The 26,736-nt window shown below is 42.2% G+C and overlaps 1 protein-coding gene across 1 annotated transcript in view; it reads right to left on the bottom strand.

Moving 5' to 3' along the window:
• Positions 1–1,563: 1,563 nt before the first annotated feature.
• Positions 1,564–26,736, bottom strand: part of LOC118789173 (beta-galactoside alpha-2,6-sialyltransferase 2-like) — a 39,928-nt gene continuing 14,755 nt past the window's right edge. The window contains exons 3-8 of the mRNA XM_036545500.1: positions 14,311–14,731; positions 13,806–14,259; positions 9,137–9,234; positions 8,259–8,360; positions 6,240–6,414; positions 1,564–2,113 (exon numbers count right to left, since the gene is read on the bottom strand). Coding sequence (XP_036401393.1) covers positions 1,866–2,113; positions 6,240–6,414; positions 8,259–8,360; positions 9,137–9,234; positions 13,806–14,259; positions 14,311–14,731 — 1,498 coding nt within the window. The 3' untranslated portion in view covers positions 1,564–1,865. The remainder of the gene's footprint in view (positions 2,114–6,239; positions 6,415–8,258; positions 8,361–9,136; positions 9,235–13,805; positions 14,260–14,310; positions 14,732–26,736) is intronic.

Below are 26,736 nucleotides of genomic sequence, written 5' to 3'. Positions count from 1 at the left end.
CCAACTCCCTCTTTAAAGAGAAGACATTCATTCAAGTTTGCCTGAATTTTGCAGGTGTGCCTCACACCTTGATAAGTGAGAACATCTAAACATGTGCATACACACACACAAGCTTTCAGATAAACTTCAGACACAATAACTGAGGAATTATATTAGTCTGAGCTGGTTGAATCTTTTGAGGATGAGGTCGATATTCTAAAAAAATGAGGCCTGAATATTGTACAATCACAGACAGAGATTCTCCAACATGAAGCTCAGCTCTCTGACTTTCCATCATCTGTTGACCCTTTGACAAATCCTTTCCAATATTGGTCCTAGGGACTGTGTGACATGGTTTTCATTCCAAAAGAGCTAAACTAATTATGTTCAGTTAAGATTTTAGTTGATGCTATTCTTGTTTTTAAATCACTTGCCGTTTACTTGCTTTATGTCCTTGATTGAAGACGTGTGTCTGCATGAACAGAAAGTTAATTTTAGGCATTTGTAAATTTTAGCGTGCTGATTTGTGCCTCTTAATATAGTGATACAGATTCATTTCAAGATAGTCAAGAATGATTTGTTGCTCTGCAACAAATAGCAGTTTAATCTATTAAGGCTTCTCATATTTATTTTTATTTCATACAATTAACTATTCAAGAATAAAAGTCTACGTATTACGTAAGGCTAACCAGTTGGAAAAAACTAGTGACACTTTCACTGGTCTCCTAAAAAGCTAAAAGCTCTTAAATACTCCCCAAACCATGGGTTTTGCCTGGAAGGCACATCAACAATTGATTTGTGGACAGGATGACGAGTGAACTGACCATTCAGCACAGTTGAAAGGGCTGCTGACTACGTTCTTTTTATTAATCTCTCTGTGAAATGAAGTGCTATGATGGAAAAAAACAAACCTGTATACAGACAAATCAATCTTTGTCCAGTAGATTACAGAAGGGAAAAGTTTGATTCAGATCAATACTGAATTAAAATTTCAATCAAATTTAAATAATTGAGCTCGCACTGAGAACCAGCACACTTAGGGGGCACCAGAACACTGCTTTTAGAACAGTACCCCGGATATAACAATGTATAAACACACAGTAAGTGACAAATGTAAGGCATGTACAGCATATGCATTGCAGCAAAACACCTGATAATAGCTGAAATTAAAAAATAAAACTAAATGACTTCACATAAAATAAAAACATCACACAGCAAATAAAGACTGTATAAAAAATGTACATCCAGACATTTTATGACTTGAGGGTTAAGATACAGTATACCCGAATGATGTTGGCTGATTTTGTAGCTTGATTTGTGTATGTATGGAAGTCTTCTAACATTCCACTGGACCATCATTTAGTTCAGGTTCCTTCCCTTTTAAACAGATACAGACATAAAATCTCAAAGTCTAGCTAAAGAAGACATTTGTCTACTAGTAAATTCCTCTACCACTACCTCAGACAACAAAGAGTTGATGATGGCAAAATATATTCAGATACCTACAACAGTGCTTAACAGTACTTAATCTATTGCTATCTTAACCAGCACTATTTATTTATGTATTCATTTATTATTCTGGGCTCAGCAGATGGAGTGATAAAATTACTTTCAGTAGAAAATGGCTGCTCACACCCATTGATTAAACAGTCTGTGACCACCTCAGTCTCAGTAATGTGTAGCTGTACCATGACACCTGCGTTGTTACTGCATCTGTTGAGCCGCTGCTGGTAGCCACTGGCTCACTCCACCCACTCTAATGCCCATAGCTGTGCTTCTCCTCAGTCAGTTCCCCTAGTCCAGTGTTGCACTGTCTTCCGGATTCCACGATAGGAAGTTCCAGGTCAGATTTGATGGCTCAGAGGTCAAGGGGGTCAGGGGGCAGGTCAGGGGTCGCAGTCAATGGCACTGAACCCGGGCAGCATGACCTTGCCCTTGCGTTTGAGGTCGCGCACAGAGCCCCTGTTCATGCGTTGGATCAGCATCTTCTCATACAGTAGCGGGTGGTAGGCGCCCAGCGTGCAGGCTGCATCATAGTAACGCTCGTGGTAGTGGCACAGGTCTGTCTGCCGCTCCGAGGGGATGTACTCATACACGTCAACCTCTCTGCACAGCGCCATCATGAGGATGATCCCTGCAAATGCAAGGGAGATGAACAGTTCAGCTCACTGTGACAACTGAGAGACACACTACAACACAAAGACACACAGCTGAGACACATTGAATCACATACACACAGCTGAGAGACACACAGCAACACAGACACACAGCTGAGACACACTGAATTACACCAACACACAACTGAAACACACTGAATCACACAGACACACAGATGAGAGACACACTCATAGGCGGAGTTTGACATTTGTGCTGGGGGGTGCAAACATTTTTTAACTGACGTCAGTACACAGTCCAATGTTGTGTGGCGTGTTACGCATAAACATACATTAACAGAAGACAATAGTGCCAAGCTTGCCATAAAGCCAAACATCACAGCGCATCAAATCAGTTTCTGACAACTTTGTACTATATCACACATCGGCTTACGCAGGGTATTTGTCTTTCACACATGAGCGCACACAAATGAAGCGCACTAACCATAAAGTTAAAGTCTGTTAAAAGTGAAATATCAATTTGTTTATATTATACTGTTATGCTTTCATTTCCCATGTACCCTTTTAAAACATTTAGTGTACACTTGAAATAATTTTGTGTTAAATTGAAAACTATGAAATATGCATACTCAGTCATATGCAACTTATTGTGCGCACACACGCACACAATTAGAAAATGCTCAGCAACAGTGTCGCCTGTTGTTACAGTAGGCTTGTAAAATATATATATTAAATAGCTAGTGTCCTACCTAGTGTAGAAGTAAACACCTTTTTTTTGCGTCCCGCGTATATATCGACTATCTTCTCAGGTGATAGGTTTGCTGTTATGTCGTCAATGTCCTCAATGTGAAGGCTCAAAAATGAATTTATTACAAAACCAAACATAATAGAATTCAGATTAATTTATTACAATCATTTTATTTTATTGCGTTACTGTAGGGTTGTCAGAATAATGCGTTAATTTAGGTTAATTAATTACAGAAAAAATAACGCGTCAAAAAATTAACGCAGATTAATTGCACTCCATGATGCCCCTTGACCCCATACGTCACTGTGCATTTAAGCAATATCACACGAGAGATGAGTGCTGTTATACTGAATATCAGCACGGCTGTGATTCGGTCGTAGCTATCAGGCTGCAAGCCGAGTGCCGAAGATAATCACAGCCATGCTGATATTCAGTATAACAGCACGACTTCGAGTGTGATATTGCTTTTACAACAGTTCTACAAACAAGGCTGTTTATAAAGTAACGATCATTTGAGACAACAAACTACCGTTTTTTGTCGTTTATTGGGCTCCGCCGACAAAAATACTTTCTTCAGGATTACATTTACACGTGTTGTCAAGCAACACATAAACAGTTTCTTGACTGCAGGTTAGTTAGCTAGCTAGCTAGCTTCCTGATTTATATCATACACAAAAAGGCTAGCTAGCTACTTTCATACCCGACAGCAGACTCGCGAGCTACTTTTTGTCATACGCGTAAAGGCTAGCTATACGGTAGGCAAGCAAGCCACTTTTAATCATAGCCCACTACAGGCTACCGAGCTAGTTTTTAGCATAGGCTACATGGACGGGCTAGACATATGGTAGGCTTGCTAGCAAGCTATTGTTTATCATACCCAACTGCAGGCTAGCTAGGAGTATTTTAAAAATATTTTTAAATGCTTCTCACGGCAAATATTATATATGCGATTAATTTTCACCGCCACATTTGCTATGCTTTGTAACGCTAAATCACTGTTCCCTTAAAGCTAACATTAGCTAGAATTTTTCCAATCTAGTGTTTTAGTCACACCGGTTTGACCGTATACACGGAAGGGGAAATAACACCGGTGTGACCGTACGCGCGAAAGGGTTAACAGTCTGTAGGAAGTTTAGTTTAATGATGGAAGACATCAGAGATGTCATTAAAACAACCAAATGACACCTTACCAGGCTCTCATCTCCAGTTCTACAGATGTTTCCTGATTCTGTTCCACTGCAAGCGGCGGTCCTCTGAGAATGGCCACTCCTCCATGCCATCCAAAACCACGGTCATCCAGCTCAACCGCAGAGCATACAGCAACAACGTGGCCTGCACTGCCCCTGTCTCCACAGGTAACAACAACCAGGACTGCAGCACCCCGGTCACGGAGAGGTCCAACCCCCCAGAGGTGACCCCCTGATGGCCCCCAACCCCCACCTGGTTAAGATGTGGACTTCCCTGTTTCCTGTGCGAAACCTCACTGTGATTGATTACATAGATTCACCCCCCCCACCACCACCTGTCTCCGGCGGCTCCGCATGGCACACTTGTTATCCAGTCTAGGTGTACATACGATAGCGTCACAGTCTCGCAGTCAGAGGTGTAAGTGGTTTGTTATGGAACAGCTGTGTCTTTTCCCTTGACCTTTATATAACTATGTGTGCGCAACTTACTGTATGCTTGTATTTTGACCGATACAGACACCAACCATGTGCTGTCCTTAATGTTTGGAAGAAATTTCTAATAAAGTGCAATAACCTAAAGCAAATGTTTTACGTGATTTTGGAATCAGTCTGAAACACCTGCAAAGATATATTTGTGTAGCTCACTGCTCTTTTGTAAACTGCATGAAGTCCCTGAGTGTGACATTGCTACTGCTGACCTAAAATTACATCATCATGCTTACATCAGGACTGTGATGCTCCAGAAAATTGTCGTACTTGGGCTTGGTAAAAACCGCTGAAGATGCCACAGCTTTCCCTCTATACACTGTCCTCATTCATGGCACACCATGTCAGTGCTTTCTGGAGGACAGACCCCTCCAACTTGGAGACTGCACACTGTTCCCATGGTAACTGTCAATAACAGGACGCTTCGTGGCAGTGCTTTCAATAAAAAATTTCGTAAGGGTGGCCGTTATGAAAAACATAAACATGAATCCAGTCTAAGCAAAATATCACATAGGTCTGTATTTTCTTATATAGGGCAGATAAATGTAGAATGTATTTCCTTGTTCCTGGTTCTACCTTTTGAACCAGGAGATGGGAGGTGGGCAGATTTGGGGGTTATCTTCAGCAGGAGTGCCATGTCTTTTGAGTTGAACATGGTGTGATTTTCTGTGGTGTGAGGCAAATAAGCACACACATGCAAACAAAATCTCACATACACACACACACAGTCTGACTGAGCAGAGAGAGAGACATGCGCTTGGCATGCGAGCGTGAGCAGGGTGGAATGGGAGAGGCCTGGCTGCCCCATCCCCCCCTAGTCTTTGATGCCCTAACCGCAGGGTCTGCTGATGGAGCCCAGCTGTGAGCATAAGTTAGAACAATACATGTAATCTGCTTTCATTTCCCCTTAAAGAGTGTGCAGAAATGAGGTGAGTGTATCATGTCACACACACTCACTTATCCTTACGTGTGCAGGGAGGAAAGAAACAGGGGACAAGGCAGTATCTGTCTGTTATCTCACCTTTGATCGAATAGGAAAACCAGTCCACCAAAAATGATAGCAGGGAATTCTGCTGTGTGACTGAAAATCTAGTCCTATGCAGAGTTTCTCAGAAAACAAAAACAGTTGGAAGCCATCTTGATTATAGTTTCATCTTCCTCAGTAGAAAGAGGTAAAAATTTGACAGTGCTTTTAGTTGGTTTCAGCTGCCTTATGAGAACACTGCAGTTTGAATGCATCCCCTTACCAAAGACAGAGAGTGAGAGAGAAACAAGTCACCACGCTGAGCTCTTAACTGAGAGGCCAAATGGAAATATAAGATGAGGGATGTCTGCACTATCTTTACCAGGGCATGTAAGTGTATGATCAGTGTAACAAGTCCTGGACCCCAGGAGCATGTTTTTGTGAATTGCAGTATGTGTGGGAAACTGGATGCAGTCTCTGATCATGAATTCCCACAGCATATTTGGCCATTTTCCTGTAGATCAACAGACTGGCAGACAGTCAGACAGACAGACTGACAGACAGTCAGACCAGCCAAATGTCAGACTGACAGACTGACCAACAGACATACCGACAGGCAGGCCAAAAGACCGACAGACAAACAAGCAGACAGACAGACCATCAGACAGCCAGCCAGACAGACCAACAGACTGCAACAGCCAGACAGACCAGCCAATAAACAGACAGATGGATAGACAAACAGGCAGACAGACGGTATTTACCTATGAAACCAGACGAGGGTGGATTGGGCTGGATTGTCTCTTGGGTGTGCTCCTGAATGAAGTCCCAAAGCTGCCAGATGAATTTGGGGTGCAGGATGTAGAAGGGCTGGCTGGGGTTCTTCTGGCGGTGCTGGATGTACGGGGTGAATAGGTTGTAGTCCGGGCTCTTGTACCACTATGGAGACGGGGGTAAAGACTTAGGACCCGATCAATGTGAGAACTATCATGCTCTGAACACAGGCAACAAGACCAAGGGCTGATGGCATATTCAGGTCACTACTGGCAGCTATAGCTACTGATCCCAGATCATCCGAACTGGACGAAGACATAGGACTTTTTACTGAGCACCCCACATTAAGGCTCCACTTGCACAACACTGCACAGAGTCAACACAATCCGCAATAAGGACTGCCCTGTGCAAAGCCATTAAAAAAGGTCATTTAAAAAATGACTTGGCAATAAGGTAACCCTTGCTTTCATACTGCAGGTAGAGAGAAAACACAGAAACAGTGCCCTGAGAGACTGTGAGTTTACACTTTGCAGTGTTGGTCTGTAATAATAATAATAAATTCCAGAAAGCATTACTGCAGAGTGACAGGCCTCACCTCCTCAATTTATGGCTCTGCTCTTTTCCATTTCAGGAATAATATATTAATACTAGATAACAGATATATATCTTGGTATTTTCTACAAAGTGGGCTAAATGTTCAGCTGTAAGTCAAAGCCACATGTGAGATGTCACAAGCACTTTTATTAAAACAGACTGTGATCAAAATAAAATGCAAAGACAGGGTTTCCTTCCCTATTTGAAAATATACAGCTGCAAAACATGTAAAAGAAAAATTATATAAAATAAATAGTCTATATTAAATAAAAATAGGCCTATCTGAGAATGCTTCTTCAGTTTTTTCAACAACAATAACAGACTGATTAAAATAGAGTACAATTACAGGTTTTCCTCTGCTGCTTAACAAAACACACAGCTCTGCAAATAACAATAAAAATATAAACGGAATAAAAATAACAACAGGCCTATCCTGTTTGAAAATATACAGCTGCACAATATATCAACATGTAAATGAAAAAATATATAAAATAAATAGCCTATATTAAATTAAAGTAGGTTTATGTTGGTAGCACTTTCTGATAAGGTATTTCAGACTATCGAAATACACTACCTGTAGGTTTATGTTGGTAGCACTTTCTGATAAGGTAAATCAGACTATCAGAACATTCTATGGTTATATCCTGGTAGTCTTTTTTGATAAGGTTTAGAATATCAAAACATGCTACGTAAAGTTTTAAGTTGGTATTGATTTGAGTGTGTGTTTGAGTGTGCCTATTATTAAAATTTACTTGACAACATTTTCGAAATTGCTGTTGGATGAATTAATGAAAACAATAATGTAATTAGCTTAGAACCATTTTCTGATAAGGTAAAAAAGAATTACCAACCTTTTTAAGCTGACTTGCGGTAGTATTTCCCGATAGATTAGCAAAGATCGATAGATATGATTATCAATCTACGCTACGGTAGGATATCTCGATAAGGTAGGACAAATCAACAGAGCACCGGGTTTGCAGAGACCCAGAGGGAGAGTGGGGGTGGGGTTGCGTGGAGAGTGTGAGAGAGGAGATGCACACACTGGCACAGCTTTACGGAAGAAACAGGATATGTAATGCAACATCAAACTATATCGGTATAAACGGTATTGTCTCATCCTATATATCATTTGAAAATATATCGATATACCTTAAAAAGTCGATATACCGCCCAGCCCTAGTAGAGACCTACGTTCTGTACACTTACAGTATAGTGTGAGAGTAACACTAGGAAAACAGGCATCTACATTCTGCAAACTTAAAGAGTATAGTGTAAAACTACAAATGAAAAACAGACATGCATTCTGTGGACTTACAGAGTGTAGTGTAAGAGTATAACTAGAAAACACAGATCTACATTCTGTAGGTTTACAGGGCACAGTATGCGAGTACAGCTGGTAAAACAAAGACACCCACCTTCTCCAGGTCTACTGCATACGGGGCTGGGTCCCAGGCCACCAGGGTGATGTCTTTATACAGGGAACTGGTGTTGAAATGATGGCTGGGGTTGGCCAGGATCTACATTGGGAGGATTGGGGGGAATTAGGGATGGTTTGTTGATGTAGACAAGTTTCATGTCTGGAGACAAGCCTAGACCCCTGCCACCCATATCCGGCAGTGAATCCCAATAATAACCATGCCAGGCTAATGATAACTATGTCCTCCTTTTACCTGAGAAACAAACACACACAGCTCCATTGTTGCCAGTTTTGTCTTGTTTGTTTGTGGGTTTACTGGATGAGAGAGAACTCAGATCAGACTATGGGTAATGGCTAGCAATGGTCCGTGAATTCTGTTGTGCATGTGAGCTCGCTGGAAGCCATATGTTCCAGCCATTGAGAGAGGAACACTATCTCTCTCAACACTAGAGTGTAAGACTCACATCAATCACAGACCAGAAGGATGAATATCACTCAAGTAAAGTCTGTGTGTGCGTGTGTGTGTGTGTGTGTGTATGTACTGTATATTTATGTATGTATGTGTGTGTGTGTGTATTTATGTGTGTGTATGCCATGTGAAACATTTTAAACATGCCATCCTTCTTTCTTCCACTTTCTTTGTTATATGTATATATTTCCTTATTTTTATCTCCATATATTATCTGAGGGAGACAGCACTTTCTAAAGAGCATCTGCTAGATTTCAAAATGTAAAATGGACATGCAGTGCACTGCAAGTGGACTTTTCATTTAACTAGTGTTTTTTCAGTTGACTATGTATGCATGCACACACATGCAGGTGTGTGTGTGTGTTTGTATATGTACGTGTTGTACAAAGACAGGAGAAAGGGCTCACCTGAGAGTTAATGATGCGAATGGTGGTCTTGTTCCCCACATCGTTCGCGTAACGCTGTGTTGGCGCTGCATTGAAGCGGAGCACAGCCTCATGGGAATCTAATGAAAAGACAAAGATCAATGTTCACAACACAAGTGCTGCCACTTATTTAACACCACCCCCTCCTTTGTGATGGAGAAAATCTGTATTCCAGGCTACCTGCTTCTTCATAATGGGGACATGCAGTGTCTTCCACTGATACAAGAGAGGAGTAATACCTCATTCAGCAGTAAAGTGGGTTTGGAACTAACACCATTTTAACTAAAGGTGAAATTCCCCAAATACTGTGCCACACTGACCACCCCCACGACACTGCCACAACAAATGGAAAATGAGATCCACTGTCACCTTGATCCTCAAGTCACTGTCGAAAAACCTTGGTGAAGAAACGCCTCCCTTTCAGCTAAATTCTCCACTGAAAAGCTTACCCTGACTAGCTTACATCACAAATGAACTGTTCAAGGCAACATGGCTGTTTAACTGCATGAAGGGCACGTTACGCTGCTGTTGCAAAAGAACAAACTCCAGACCTTGAAGCGCTGTGCCCCAGATTGGATCCCAAAACTTGATCTTGACAGAAGGAGACACACTTGTGCCAACAGCTTCACTCATTCAGAGCACAGAAAGACTGGTCAGACTTAAAGCACTTAATCTTCTTCAGACGGCCGAATAACAGGGGAATGGAGAAACAACAGAGAGCGATCTCACCTCCAGTAGCACCTCAGGCAGTCAGACAGAGTCGAGCATGATAAAATAATGCTCTATAAACAGTCACTTCATGATCCGGCCAAACATCATATCAACGGGGAAACTACAAAATCTGGCAAACGCAAACATTAACACCAACAAGGCCACTACAACGTCCAGCACAGTTAAATGTGACACCAATATTGTGAAGACAGAGAGGCAGTTTGTCCTGAAAATGAGCCTACTGACTCTTTGTGCACATTCACAAAAGTGTCCCAGGACCCAGTCCCGTGTCAATTGTAAGAGCGCCATCTAGTGGGAATATTAGTTTCGTTTCTAGTTGATTGTTTACATTGACTGAGAAATAAACTTTTCTGAGAATGAATGTACACACACACACACACACCGAGTGCATGAACACATAAAGTCCTTGAGAAGCATACGCACAAATGAAAGCACATACATCGTAAAACTTCCAATAAAAAAACCTCCAATTAAACTTTATTTGCTTTACCGGCGTTTATTGGAGACGACAATAAGAGACCTGCGTTTATTTCACCTAAAGCCCTCAGACCTCTGCAAGTTATTGGTAAATTCACCATGTCCCCCTCCTCCCCAAGTAGCCTACTTAACAAACATCATATAGCGCTCTTTGGTAGTAACTCAAACAGGAATCCACTAATAAAGTAAATTAAACATTGTCATTGCAATCTATGATGGGAGAGCACAGTCTGTAAGAATAGCAGTATCACTGTGAATTTAAACTACCATGATCCGAAAGACAGCTTGTTTTGTTCGTTCATGTTTAATCTAATTCGTGAACAGATGAACACGCATAAGGCAAATTGAATTCACTAAAACAACCCCATTTTGCCTAATGTAAAAAAAAAATATTTGTTTGTGTTATTTCGTTTTTTAGCCACTAAATAAATAAATAAATAAATAGGACTGCTGCAAGCATTTTAACCCACTACTCTTTTGTTTTATAGTCATTAAAAATAAATATAATTTTCAACAGCGTTTATTTGAGGCATTTGTTGTTTATTTCATTGAAAGGGTCGCGCATACCGGCGATTACAAGAGACCTGCGTTTATTGGAGACTCGGGTATTTTTGCAAGTTTTACAGTACCTATGCATGCAAACATCAATGTACACAGCTTCTTGTGTTGTGTGATATGATATGTGGATGGGTCTCTAACTACTCTTACACTGATGCACTCATTAGCAAGCACACACACACACACACACACTTTGCAAATACTTTGCAAATAAACACATGGAAGTCAGCAAACATTATGTGTCTAACTGCAGTGCATTACAAATACCAGTAACTGAATACTATATGCCTCACCCATCTACTATACCCAAACCACATTAGTTTGGGTCTATATGCATGAAATTCTGTTGACACAAAATGTTGTTGAATGAATGTAATTATTGCTGCAGGACATGATATATATAAATGGGGAAATGAAATACAACGCTGGGATCTTATTACTATCAAGATGGAATAGTCAATCGAGCTCTGCAAAAGTCTGTAAGAGCGATGTTCCAGACAGGCAAGGCTCAAATTCCCAATACCATCCACTAGAGGGCAACAAAAACTAACAATTCCATCAAACAGTCAACAGCAAGGATCTTGCAATTGGTACCCATTACTTTGCTTATTCACATGTGGGTGCGATTAAGCTACAGAAGGGCAAAGACTTAATGTGCTAATGACGAGGAAGCAAACGTCTAACGGAAACAAGATTTCCACTGGGCTTTAGAGATTCACCATTTTGAAGCTACTCACAAATCATAATTCCACCAATTGATATAGAGCACTGCTGGACATTAATGTTAAAGAAAGGACACTAACTAAAACAATACATTTCCTTACTGCTTTGGCTTCTTAAGAAAAAACAAACAGTGCTGTCAAATAGTGACTACAATAGTTTGAAGGTAATTAGCATGATTCATTCGATGCAGTTTGTTGCTAAAACCAACACACAAGATTAATTGGGGTTTTCATGTCCGAGCCAAATTAAAGTTTTGTAATTAATCACACCAACAGAAACCTCATTAGGTTTCTGTTGGTATATTTCCAGGCAACAATTTCACTTTTTAGGTGCTCAACTGTGAAATCAATTTCTCAATCCTGCACAGGAACTGAGAATCGGGATCTTATATTTAAACGATTTTGAACGATAGAGAGATTTATTCCTTTCATCTTTATTCTCAGTCTCTCTGAATTTGTGAATAAAATGCATTACCTCAACATTAAAAAGGACATGTTGTGGCATGTCACAGTAACAGAACACACCATCACAGAACACACCCTGCAAGGATTGCTAATTTTACCCAATGGGCTGAACTCCTTCACAAATTTATTAGCAGCAACGGCACACTTGTCTGTCCTGATATTCAGTCCATATTCTCGCTTCTATTCCAGGAATTCCAGAGGGCGATGCCTCCAGTTGCACCAATCTGTCATTGGCTGTCTGAAAAAGTGGACATGCTTCAACACATCCACAAGTTAAAGGCATTCATCAATATGGTCTATTGTAAGAGACTGAATCCAGGGCATGTATTGAGAAACAAAGACATACAATGCACAAACTTTCTGGCAGGTGTTCTTTGAAAAAAATCCTCTCCCTAAACCCAGAAAAAAGAGACAATTTCTATATCTATCTCACTAGACAAATCCATTCTCTGTTTATTTGGGAAGAACTGGAGCAAATAAAACTAAGTCTGGGGTGACTTTCCTACTCGATTGCTGTGCAGCTTCTGGTGGTGGTGGTAAGGTTGCCGTTTCTTTACAGGGAAGGGACCTTTTTTAATTCTCTCTGTCCCAGCCTGTAAATCACTGGAGTCCTGTACCTCTGTCTGTCAGTGAGGGGCTCTCTTTCTTTTTTGTGAAAACTTTCAGGTTATGCCTGGATTGCATTTGTTTGATCCATTTGCGTTACAGCTGTGTTGTGATGCTTTACAGTGGTGCAGTGACAGACACATATCCCATAAGTCCCACTCTGATATCGCAAAAAACATTGGGATTGGGATTTAAAGAGCATTCTAGCTAAGTGGGTGCCAAGAGATGACAAGAGTCCCACTGTTTTTTAAAATCTTTGTAATGACAACCACAGAAAGCCGATTTTTTTTGGTCACCATCAAGTCGTTTACACTTTCTTTATGTCCTGCTGGGACACTAACAATCAGTGCCGTGTGGAAGACAGCCAGGAGGGTGCACAGAGGAGCAGGGTTGGGTCACGCCTCTCTTTCTCTCTACAGACTTCATTAAAAAACACTTTCCCAAATAGTGCTTGCCGAGGAGATCTGTTTGAACAGGACTCTTTGGAAGCATGCCAGCCTGAACCAGTCAGCAAGGCGCCCGCAGCCTGCCAACTCTTCTGTCCTGAGAAAGGCTGCAGCCGTGCAGGAACAGCCTAAAGGCGGCTGTAATTTAACCAAAAGCCATCCTGCTCTCATGGCCAGAGGAGTCAGTGTGACGAACACCCAATCCTGTCCTCGTGCTGTGCCAGCTACAGGGGGCTGGTACCGGCTGCCCCACCATCAATCGATAGCCTGATGCTCCAGTCTAATGGCTGCACCCGCTTGCCTGTCTAAATTTCTGGCCCAGATCAAATGGGAGTGAGATGCAGGGAAAAATTCATGGGTTTATGTATTCAAACGGTCCCTCTGAGAATCACCACTTTAAGCCTGCTTCACATTTCCGTGGCTTCTTGATGATGAAGAATCACATATTTTTAACATACACAAACTAAGCTAACCTTTTCTAAATTAATTCATCTAGTCATGTAATCAAGAACCTGAATAAAAGAGGAAAAAAAGTGGTCACACGGTTCCAGGATCAGAATAAATGTAGACCTTACAGGCCCTCCACCTCCCCCCAAAAATCCCCCACTCAAAACCTCAACTCCCACCAACCCCCAAAACTCTCACCAATCTCTCTGCCTAAGAGGGAGTTGAGGATGGCACCAGCAGAGGTCACAACTGCACAGGTGCTGAACCCAGGGCTGTAGAGCTGGGCCAGGGTTTGGAGGGGCACCAGCTTGTCCCAGCCCAGGTCAGAGAAGGGCGGCTCCGTCCCATCCAGAGCCTGGATCCGAACCTGCCTCTTCAGCTTACACAGCATCTCCTCCCCACCAAGTGTGGTCCTGCGACGTCCTCCATAGGCTACATGGTGCTTGTTGGTGTTCAGGTAGTCCTTCATGGCCTTCTGCAGCCGCGGGCTCAGCATGCTGGCCGACACCTCGCCCTTCCAAAGCCGATGGATCACGGACTTGGACTTGGAGAAGTAGTATTCCTCCAGGTCCTCCACATCCTCCCAGCGCCTTCGGCTCTTGCGTAAGGCCTTCCTCGACCACGTCACCGTCCCCTCCTGCCTCTCCTTCCCCCCGCGCTCCTGCCCCCCCCCCCCCTCCCACTCGCCCCTATCCTTGACCACCCTATCTTGGCTCCGCGTCACCCCTGGCGTCCGTGTGCATCCTGCCTGGCACCCCAGGGTGGCCCAACCCACAGGAGTCTGGAGCTTCAAGAAGGTCTCATGTTCAGCGGCCTTCTGGCCAGTGTTGGGCTGGGCTTCTGGGCCCTCGTCCTGGTGAGGCAGGCCAGGTGGAGCGCTGGTGGGGTCGGGTCGTGACCCCATGATGACTTGGTTGCTGCCCTGGATGGAGGTGAGGCGGCGGGTCTCGGTGTGGGAGAGCAAGGAAGAAGCACGTGGCTCGTCCATGCGGGAGTCCATACAGTAGGTGAACAGCGCCAGGAACAGGATGACCCAGACCAGCATCCCCACCAGAACCACATGTTTCCACTGCCTCATGCCAGATTTCATCACAACCCTCTCTGGAGCTCGGGCTGAATGGTCCCTGGGAGACAAAAAAACAACCATTATTTGCTTTGCAGGTGCCTTTATGCAGAGCAATTTGAATACCACACATTTATACAGCTGAGCATTACACTGATACTATACAAGCCAAGCAGGGTGCCCAACAGTACCTCATCCTGTCTCCAAAAGGGTGGTGGGCCCTCCAGGGTCACAGTTTCGGCTGTTATACTATGAGAGAGACAGCTGCTGGTTACTTACCTCAACCAGCGTAAGCTTTCATTTCTTATTGGCCCATCCAGTTTGAGGCCTAGCTGTTTTTAGCACAACATGAGCAAATGTCCTAACCCTGTTAACATGTCACCATCTGACACCTCCATACACTTCCATACACGATACGCAGCTTCACTTTCCTCCACTACTCATGAAAATTTATAATGGGATGTTTGTGTAAGGAGTCTCCTGATTTATTCCACAGAGCAAACATTTGTCAAGGCTGTCGTGTCATGACGTGAGTGCCTGTGTATAAATATGTTGTGTTAGAAATGCAATGGAGAAGCATACTTACCACAGTCGATACTCCTATTTTTTTAAATCCATTTGATTGGACAATGACAAGGCCCTAAAAAACAAAAGTGGTCACTAACAGAAGTGGAAGATGGATATAGACTTCTTTCACCACCGCCCCCCCCCCCCCTACACACACACACACGCGCAAACACACACACATGCAAACACACACATGCAAACACCCATAAATGAATAGCTGCAAAAGAAGAAAACAGCCAAAACCTCTTACACTTGTGCTGTTGTTCTGTTTTATGCAGAAATACTTGGCAGTTGGAATTGGCAGTTGGGTATGTTATGTTCATCTCACCCTGACAACAAGTGCACTCATGCAGAAGAACCGGAGTGTAACCAATGCAATTCTCTGATACGCTTGCACACCAGCCATGATTATTTCTTACCCAAACACACTACAGTGAGTTAAGCACCTATTGCAGGATGGGAATGGCTTGACTGACATCATCTGAACAACCTACAAGTGCCTGATGAGTCACAGGGTGACTGAGCACGCTGCGGGCAGTGAGATGAGCAACCTCTGCCGACATACCTACCCAATGTGGAACAAAGCCAGTTCGCTCACTGTTGGCTCCTGGTCAATTTTAGCTGATGACATGGCTGGGATCAAGAAGCACATTCTTCTCTGCTCTGATACATCGAGAGAATCAGGAGATTTTGCTTTCTCCCTCCTCAGAGACACAGCAACTGCCACTCTTACTATCCTCAAGCGTAGAACTGCCAGAACTATTACTCAGGCATCACTTACCATATCAAAGTCACGTTCCCATTATTACAGTCTTTCTATGACTAAAATCAGGGTCACATCTGTTTTGGAGTGGATGCAGCTCATGCTCCCTTTCAAGAGATCTGCAGCGATGTGGATAAAATTCCCTGCATGTCTGTCCCTCTGAGGCTCCAGACACTAATGAAACTAATGAGTGCAAGCCACAGTTGTGTAAAAGAAGAAACGCATGGTGGCTTTTCACTGCTAATTCATGCAGGATGTTATAAGCAGTCAGTGTTTTGCGTAATAAGGAGGAGCGTATGGGGGAGGGGAAGCAGAGGGGGCATGCCCTCATCTCCGGACGTCCCACATGCACACTGACAACAGAACAGGTGACCTGCTGATCAAAAGGCGGGAAGGGCCTAAGGAGCAGCAGGAGAGTACCACATAGCAGGGTACGGTCAGCTCTGACCACAAACACCTGAAGGCCAAGGGACCTCAGTGGAGCCAGCCAGTCGCTCAAAACGTTTCATGATGCCGGCAATGCCTGGCTGATTAACAGGTTGTACCAAAGCTGACTCAACCTTTTGGTGTTCTTCATTCCCAGGGACAGAAAGGTGTGGGTGGGGTTTGTGGTCAGAGTATGTGAAACACTGAGGTAAATCTAAAGCATCTGCACACAAGGATCTCGTACGACCAGTCCCAGCTGTATTGTTGGAACATTTACCACTCTTAACTTGGGAAAAGTGCATCTGCACAGTGCAGTGCACCCCTGCAAAACTGCTGTGCTCTGCAGCCTGTGGGAATGCTCTGATGGGTGAGGGAGGAGCTGCAGTGAGGGAAAACAGCGGAGGGACTCTGTTTATACTACACAGAAACACCAAGTACGTAATACAGAGTTCACTTCAGAGCAAGACACAGAAAGAGAGCCAAAGAGAAACTGAGAGAGGGAGGGAGAGAGAGAGTGAAAGACAGAGACAAAGATGGACAGAGACAGAGAGAAAGGCAAGGACAGACATAAAGAGAGTGTATGTGAGAGAGAGACAAAAGCCCCTTTCAGACATGCACTGAAAGCCAGAACTTATCTAGCCATTACCTGGACGAGCTGTATGTGAGAACGCAAATGTTCGAATCAGTCAGACTGGACATGAGACAGACTTTACTCTGCCAGCTCCCGAGTACAAAGTCTGTCTAATGTCGGATTGAATCCATGTGTGAACAGAGAAGGTCATTTTCTGAAGAATTCACAGCGAGTAGGCGTATTGATGATGTTTCTATCATGCGACTGGCAGGAAACCGGAAGAATACAAACATCTGCTTTCCACTCTTTCGTTGATATTGCAGATACGTCCAAATACATGTTATTTTGAGTCCAATGATCGTTAAAGAGATAGTTAGCTATACCTGCCAAAACTTGTGTCTTACGATGATTAATAACGTTTGTTATTAATGGTTACTGGTTAGTAGCTAGCTAAGCTGTAGCTAAGTAATAGTGATAGGTATACTGAGATAGGTGAACTGGTGACCTTACATTACATAGTGTACAACAAAATCTTACCTTCCTGTTATGATACATATATAATTAATAATAATTTATGTGTACCGGTAGCACCATTTGGATGGCTATGTGATATTGATATGATGATATTTTTTATAGGCTACCCAACAGTACAATAGCTATGTTCGCCTTCTCCTCCTCTGTGCCACATTATGTACTTTACTTATGTGCTTTACATTATGTGCTGTACTTTTCGTGAACTCGTCAATACTTTTCACTCGTGCGAATGCAACTGGCGTCTAACTGGAAAATACCATGAGGAAATCTGGACGTTTATAAACTCGCAATGATTTCACACGACAGTGTAACATACTACAAATTTATTGATTAATGGTTGGATACTGGGTACTACACTGAAAAACGGCATGCAGTATACAGTATATACTTGTGTAGTACGCGTACACAGTATGCAGTAGGTGGTTTCGAATACAGCCACTGCGATTTCTGCAGCGTACTTTTTGCGTCATGTCCTGCCTCCTGCACACTCTACCCAGGCGCTGCCCCTCGCCTAAACCAAACGGAATATTTCCAATAGGTGAGAACGCATCTGACACGGACAATCTCCTGTTGTGTGCTACATGTGTAGCAACTCCAGACAATGTCCAGACCTGATTCTCCGGGAGAGAGAGAGAGTGTGTGAGTGAGAGACAGAGAAAGCAAAAGAGAAACAGAAAGAAGAGACAGGGAGTGGGAAACAAAAAGAGCTAGAGTGAGAGAGCGTTAGAAATACACATTGAGACTGTCAACTTGCAAAAACAGAGCAAAACATAATGCAGGCACACTCAAAGCCTACCTTGATTACATTACTCCAAATAAAGCACAGGGTCAACTGAAGGTTCCTTAACACAAATGAGCGCGCACACACACACACACACACAAACACACACACATGGTCCACTAAAAAACACCCAAATACTTAGAGTTCATTTGCATCACATTTTACATTTTGTCATTGAGTAGATGCTCTTTAGAAAGTGCAGAGAGTGCAAAAACTGCATCTAATAAAGTTCCAAAACAGCATTTAAAAAGCACTTGGCCATTTAAGTCCACAGACCACACAATCATAGCACATCTCTGAAGAGCTATTTACTCTCCCTCAGATCAGACATGGAGATAAAAATACAGAAATAAATCCATGTAACAAAGATAGCAGAAGAAAGAGACAAAGATGCCATTTTTACAGTGTTTCATAGGCCTGTTTTAGCCTTGTTCAGAATTTATTAAGAAAGGAAATGACTAATGCTGTCCCAAGTCAGTGGGTTTCCACTGTCATCACCTCACCACCCCACGTTTAAGACAGAGGGAGGTTTACAGAGGGAAGGAGAATAGGCCACAGCCCTTTATTAAATGTCCTTAAGAATGGATGAAATGGGAATGGAATAAATAAGATTTCTGACAGGTGTCATAGTTTGTAACTGCTCCCTGAAACAGAAAGAGAGAAATAAAGGCAGAAACTGAGAGGGAGAGAGGGACAGAGAGTGGCAGAGACAAAGAGAGAGAGGTAGGGAGAGAGACAGAGAGAGAGGCTGTGTACACTCTGGTCAGAGAGAATTGTAGAAGAGGAATTTCAGTCCTAATGATGCACCATGAAAAGCAGTAGTATACTGTAGATCAGACATATCTGCCCAGATGAGCATTTCAGCATGTCAGGAGGACACCAAGGGTAGTGTTCTGAGACGGATTTGACCCCATAACTCTCTGATGCAGAGCCCTGTGACAACCGATACTCCACTTAACAACAGACTAGTCCTGCTCACTCACTAGGCCATATGGCAGTGAGTACTTTACTCCATGACACTGGCTTCTAGTGAAGGAGAGGCCAAAGGGTAACCAGTTAGGTTAGGGTAATCAGTTTTCAGCCCCTAGGATTTGACCTTCATTCCTCAGAGTCAAAGCTTTATCCTTTAAAGTGTTACTCTTTTCAAAATGCTGACAAATTGATCATAAAACAGAAGATTGGGCTTTTAACTGTGTGCCACAACTGTGCTAAGGTCTATCTCCTTAATGCTGCAAACCACTGCTTTAATGATACTGCTTGCCAGTAATATACTGTATTAGAGCCTTTGTGGAGAAGCTTTTAGCAGTGATTAACAGACAACAGCAATCCTCCATGTCACTATTTCACAAGTCGCTTGCCAAACAGAATGAGACATCAATTCAGATCAACATGGTAATTTTGTTTAATTGAAGAAGACTTAATTATGAAAAAGGAATGCCATTCCATTAGTCTCTTTTTTGAAAAATAAGATAATGCAAGGTGTCTGCACCAGAAAAGATGGTGTTCCATTGTAAATAAGGGTCATTTCTGTAGAGCTGCAGCTGGCCATTTAAGACAGACACTGTTATGACCAGAGAACCCAGAGAGAGAAACTCCACTCTGGATTTCCACAGCCTCGGGGGGTCAGATTTACAGTAGCTTGCCCTCATTCAAGTTCTTGAATCAGTATTCTCTTTTCAGAAGCATTTGTGATCAGTGCTGCTGTTAAACTGTGTACAGGCACCAGAGTGAGGGAGCAGATCTGTGGGTTGGGCCAGGAGTCTTGAAGTAATCCATCTCTCAGCAACTGCATAAATGGATACTGTAACATGAAACCTATGTAAACAAACCCTGGATTTCTGCCCAGCATATACCTAAGTAGATGTGATGGACAAGGACAAGAGGCACCGACCAGGTAAGGTGGTTGGAGACAAGACGACCATGAGTCCCGGGAGACCTATCCTGGAACATATCCATGCCCAGAGACCACCAAAAAGAGGCAAGGGACAGCAGACTGCCCTTTGAAGGATAGGGACAGATCTGGAATGGGACACAGGCCAGGTAACAGGAGAGGACCGGGCCCTAGAGATTGACCAGAGATGGCTTCACACCCTCTTCAGAACACACCTGTGACATCCAGATTCTTTACCAAAGTGCACTGCAGCAAAATGCAGTCATAACTTGTTTATACATGTTTACATGGCATTAAAAATGCAATGGCTTATTTCCTCCCAAAACATAAACAATTCAGCAGCTCAAACAAGGCTGTTCTGATCAGGGTCCAGCACTGTACGTGCCCCCATCCCAAAATCCTCAGGGCATCTGGCATCCCAGGGGAGAAAACAGGAAGCTGGTTGCATCAGTAAATATCCAACTGTATAAATGGATAACATGTAAAATATATAACATGGAAAAAACATGGATAAAACTAACCTGTGTAAGTCGTTCTGAATAAAAGCTTCTGCAAAATTTAAATGTAAATGTGATTACACCTTACAATTATTACATCTGAAATGAGTGAGACAGGATAGATTTATTGTGTATTTCAGCATTCATTTGGTCTTGAACATCAGCTTTAATCTTCCCCTAGGGCAGCGTTTCTCAATCCTACTCCTGGAGCCTCCCCTGTCCTGCATATCTTCTCTCTATCTATCTCTAGCTCCAAACACACACCTGCGTGAAGTTGGCACCCCAAGCATTTAAAAAGTTCGAAATGGTATTACTGTTCGTTTGTGCTACGTTTGTGCCGGTTTGTGCCGTAAAAATTTTCGCTTGTGCTGTTATGGTTTTTTAGATATAAACATTGCATCTTTGGGCGATGACGTCACCCAGCACTCCAAGCTTCTCCGAATTGCTCCAAAATGGTCTCGTTCGTTTGTGCCGGTTTGTGCCGTAAAAATTTTCGTTTGCGCTGCTATGGATTTGTAGATATAAACATTATATTTTTGGGCGATGAGGTCACCCAGCACCCCAACCTTGTCCGAATTGCTCCTAAATGGTCACGTTAGTTTCTGCTACGTTTGTGCTGGTTTGGTGCCATGATAATTTTCGTTCATGCGGTCATGCTTTGGATAAACACTGTACTCCATGGCAAAAATTCTGTGACAACTTCCACAACGCTGCTTTCTCCATAACGAAGAAAGTGGCTTCTACTGTGCAACGTTTTGCTGGTTGGTGCTGTGGTGGAAAATTTTTGATAAAGTGTATACCCCATATGTAATTTATGAGTATTGCCACTTTCACCCTCCCCCCAGAGAAAAGCGGAGCTTGACGTGGTACGATTAAGCTTGTTACATGGTGGAAATAAGTTATTGCCAGCAAACATCATAAGCATTGCCAACAGATGTTAGCTTTTGATTTTAACCACAGTTATTGACATATTAACTGAAGTTATTGATATATTACATTAGCTATTTACTTTATCTTTACTGTACATGTGGAGGTCTGGAAGTGTATAAGGAAACCAGACAATCTAATATGTTAGCCTTAAATAATATGTATTCTATTATACTTCGTATGGTGGAAAATATTGTTTGCATTAAGCACTACTACTGAAAAGTAATATGATGTGATTCTATGCCTAAATAATGCTGGGGGTTACCCTAGGTCATAAACATTGCATGTAGGCCATTGTAAGACACCGCTAGGGGGGTAATCTTGGGGTTATTACAGGACAGTGGGTGACCTTGGAGAAGGAACACTGCCTTCAGCATTGTCCCTCCCTGGAAGTCACCCCAGAACCTTTGTGCGCTATGTTGTTGTTTCATAGTCATGCCTTCTCTTCTCCTATTGGTTCCTAGTCTACGCTTACTGTATCTTTTTTCCCTTCTCTTCTCCTATTGGTTCCTAGTCTACGCTTATTGTATCTTTTTTCCCTTCTCTTCTCCCATTGGTTTACGGTCTACGCTTATTGTATCTTTTTCCTCTGACTCATAGTTATGCCACCTTCGCTTAATGTATCTCCTCCCCTTGACATGCCCCTACAGCATGTCAGCCTGTTTTTGCCCCTTTTAACATATGCATCCCATTTTAGTTTTATATTTTCTTTTATGAGTTATACAGCTAGAAAATAACAGCTGATTGCCTGGATTGGCCTAGCTGACATCTACTGACAAATGCTTGCAAACTGTATGTGGATTTACTGCAATTTGTCATAGTTGCCCATCATAGTAGTGCTGAGCCAACGGCCCCCCTTTGCGGGGTTTAGTTCTTCTGGCCCATCTCCTGGGCCGTGTCCAGACGGGGCCTAGTTCTTACATTAACCCTATGTTTTAAGGCTTAACCTTGTAGCTTATGGCACATAGATATCTGTGTGCCTTCTTACAGTCTGCAGCACCGTGGTCTAGCTAACTGAGTTACTTAACCTTTTTTATTATTTAAATGTGGGCCTGGAAATAATGGTAATATTCCAGGCATATATGCTGTGTATTATTTAATTATGTTTAAAAATCATATAGGTGTGGAGTGGAAATAATGGGAAATTTCAGAAGTGTTATGTTTAAAAATAATATACAATTAATGACTATGGAGTTTATGGGACTTTCCAGGCGGGGTAAATCTAACAGCTTAAAAATTAAATAATGGTGTATTAAAATGGAAAATGGGATGATCATGAAGGAGGAGCCTGGGAGGAGTTGGAAGTTGTGGTCTGGGATAGGAGGAGTGAGAAAAGGCATAAAGGATGGATGTAGGCGGAGGGGAGGGGGAGTGATTGGGGAGTGTTTGTGAATGTATACACACCGCATATACACCTGTTGCTCCGCGGACCAACCCGGTTTACTGTATGTGATTGATCACCATATGCAATAAACCAAACAACCATGATTACATCAGACTCTGTGAGGACTTATTATTTTCTGGAAGGCATCAAAATGTGGAGGAAGACCCTCTGTCCATTTGGCCCAGACCAGGGGGATATCCACCACAGTGCCCTGAAAAAACTTACATTATTTCCTGATAGGCCTATGTGAGATACAGGATATTTCATGTCATGTAGTATTTAATATGTTTAATAAACATAAGTAATACGTGTGTGGTCCTGCAGGTGTACTGGTAATCTTGAATGTCTGTAGACACCGCCCCATTTCATTTTTTTCCTGTACTGTATTTTAACTGCTCTATTTGAGTGTAGAACGCACGAGACCACCTGTGGGTATTTTAAGCTGTGGGAACGCGCTGTTCTTCAGTTGGCAGTTGACATGAACTGAAGTAAAAAAAAATCAGCCGACCCACAAATATTTGTTCATTCATTCTTTCAGGTGGGTAGATATCACCATAACCACTGGTACATTGTATTATTAGCGTACGTCGTCTGGGTAGTGAAACTGTTACTGTCATGTAGCTCGTTGTTATTACTATTATCGTTTCTATAGCAGAAACGTTAAAATGTTACCGATATGCGTATGGTAGCTTGCTAGCCACTAGCTTGCCATTTACGTTGTCACACCTGGGATCAAAACGAGTAGGAGTGAGTCAGATGTAAGGTTTGCCTGGCTCCACGGATACCAATTCAATGACAATAATCCAATAACAGGCTGTTTTTATGTTACTTACAAGGCCTGAGTTGCATTTGCTAAAAACATAGCAGCACGAACAAATATGTTTAGCCTACGGCACAAACGTCGGGGTACTGGTGACATCACAAACCATAAAATATAATGTTTAGCCTATGTCTTTAAAAAAAATGAAAACATAGCAGCGTAAACAAAACATACAAACGTATAGTTAGTTAGCTAGCTATCTATTTTGGACAATTTGTGAATCATTACACACCTACCCTTACGTTTTACAACATAATTAGCTCTCTCTGAGCCGATTAGGCCTACAACTTTGTCCAGGTTCTAGTGCTGCACGAGCTGCGTTATTCGCGTCAAATCTGAGCTACTGACTAGATGTAAGTAACTTAAAAAGTAGTACAAATATCAGACAGACACCTTTAAGTTATATATAAAGCGCATTTATTTTTGTGTGTTTTATTGCCAGCGTTAATGTATTATTTCTACCTAACGTTAATGACACGTTAATTACCTTGATGGCTACTATGTAACTAACGTTAACCAGCTAATTAGCAAATGCAACTCAGGCCTTGTAAATAATTAGCTGGCTTAAAAAATAGCTACAAGTGCTTGTCATTTTTAAGTGTTGGATATTTCCAAATAGCGCTGCAACATAAGTTTACTGGGATCCCATGTAATGTTAATGCTCTTGGCATTGAAGCGCTCTGTGTAGGTGTTACGCATATGGAGTGTGAGATGACTCCACAGGTGACATATTTTTAATAGGTGGATTCTGAAAGAATGAATGAACAAATATTTGTCGGTCGGCTGATTTTTTTTTACTTCAGTTCATGTCAACTGCCAACTGAAGAACACAATACAAATGACAGTGTAACAGTATCAACATTGTATCAGAATCATAAAAGTATTAAAATCTCTCACAGAATACAACAGATATTTCCATTTAAAATTCATAGGCTAATGGAATTACAATAAAGATGAAATACAGTTCTATATGACAATAGGCTATTGGAAAATTATCAATTCTATATAAAGGTACATTTATTATTCTGTAACATTAGATTATCTACAATTTGTACAAGTCATTGCAGGTGTGAAATAGTCACTGTATTCCCATTTATTCTCAGTCACACCCCAACTAGGCTTCATTATCTCAGGCATGCTTTCTGTTTATGTGTGACGTATGTGGCAACGATAAACTAAAGCGGCTAGTCAGCCGTTCGATCTCTGGCTAAACTGTTAACATTCTATACAGTTACGGGAAACATAAATAATCAAACTACGCAGCATATAACATAAAAACAGTCTGTTATTGGATTATTGTCATTAAATTGATATCCATGGAGCCAGGCAAACGTTACGTCTGACTCACTCCTACTAAGTTTTTTCAGGGCACCAACCAGCAAAACGTTGCACAGTAGAAGCCACTTTCTTCGTTATGGAGAAAGCAGCGTTCTGGAAGTTGTCACAGAATTTTTGCCATGGAGTACAGTGTTTATCCAAAGCATGACCACACGAACGAAAATTATCATGGCACCAAACCAGCACAAACGTAGCAGAAACTAACGTGACCATTTAGGAGCACTTCGGACAAGGTTGGGGTGCTGGGTGACCTCATCGCCCAAAAATATAATGTTTATATCTACAAATCCATAGCAGCGCAAACGAATTTTTTTACGGTACAAACCGGCACAAACGTAGCACAAACGAACGAGACCATTTTGGAGCAATTCGAAGAAGCTTGGGGTGCTGGGTGACGTCATCGTCCAACGATGCAATGTTTATATCTACAAATCCATAGCAGCACAAACGAAAATTTTTACGGCACAAACGTAGCACAAACGAACGAGACCATTTTGGAGAAATTCGGAGAAGCTTGATGTGCTGGGTGACGTCATCGCCCAAAGATGCAATGTTTATATCTAAAAAACCATAATAGCACAAACGAAAATTTTTACAGCACAAACCGGCACAAACGTAGCACAAACAAACGAGACCATTTTGGAGCAATTCGGAGAAGCTTGGGGTGCTGGGTGACGTCACAGCACATACAATATAATTTGTTATATCTAAAAAACTATAGCAGCACAAACGAAAATTTTTACGGCACAAACGTAGCACAAAACGAACAGTAATACCATTTCAAACTTTTCCATTTCAACTAAATACTTGGGGTGCCAACTTCACGCAAGTCAAACACACCTGATTGAAATGACTAACATGCTCTTGATTAAATCAGGTGTGCTCAGCTAATCAAAAGTGCCACTGATGAGTTCAGTCAGGTAGGTAGAGCAGGTAAAGATGGAAAACGTGCAGAGCAGGGGGGCCCCAGGACCAGGATTGAGAATCAGTGCCCTAGAGGAACAAGGTCATTCCCAGCCAGATCAACACCTTCACAGCTAATAACAGAAGATATACGAGAGTTAAAATTACAAAACCAGACCTAAGCCTCTCAAAGATGATCTTCACCCTCTCCAATGAAACAAATTGATAAACATATCAGCCCTAAATAAATGAACAATGACTCATGGCATCTTCCTTTTGCCTACTAATCGCTCCACTACAGTGCGCAAGACACACATTTACATTCCTGGTGCCATTAAAGGTCATATGCAGGGAGGCATTACTTGGCAGCTGTCCCGTATAGAAAATAATCCCTCTTTCATTTGCAATATTTCTCTTCACAGAGTTGCTGTTAAAATCCAACTTAAAATTGAACCCCTTCTCAGGCTGCATAAATGCAATACTGCTACATGAAAAGAAGCATGCTAACACAAAGCAGTGATTGGTGGCCCAGGCAACAGACTGAAACACTATATTGGTGTGTTCACATGCAGTTTAAACAGGATGTTGTGCTTAGTGTTGCCTTTGAATACAGAGGCATGACTGTGCACATGATGCAATTGAAATAGAAGTTTCCAATGTCTGT

This window comes from Megalops cyprinoides, chromosome 14, assembly GCF_013368585.1.
Source record: "Megalops cyprinoides isolate fMegCyp1 chromosome 14, fMegCyp1.pri, whole genome shotgun sequence".
Classification (NCBI taxonomy): domain Eukaryota; kingdom Metazoa; phylum Chordata; class Actinopteri; order Elopiformes; family Megalopidae; genus Megalops; species Megalops cyprinoides.
The sequence above is the reverse complement of the archived record's forward strand: the minus strand, read 5'-3'. Positions and strand labels throughout refer to the sequence as shown.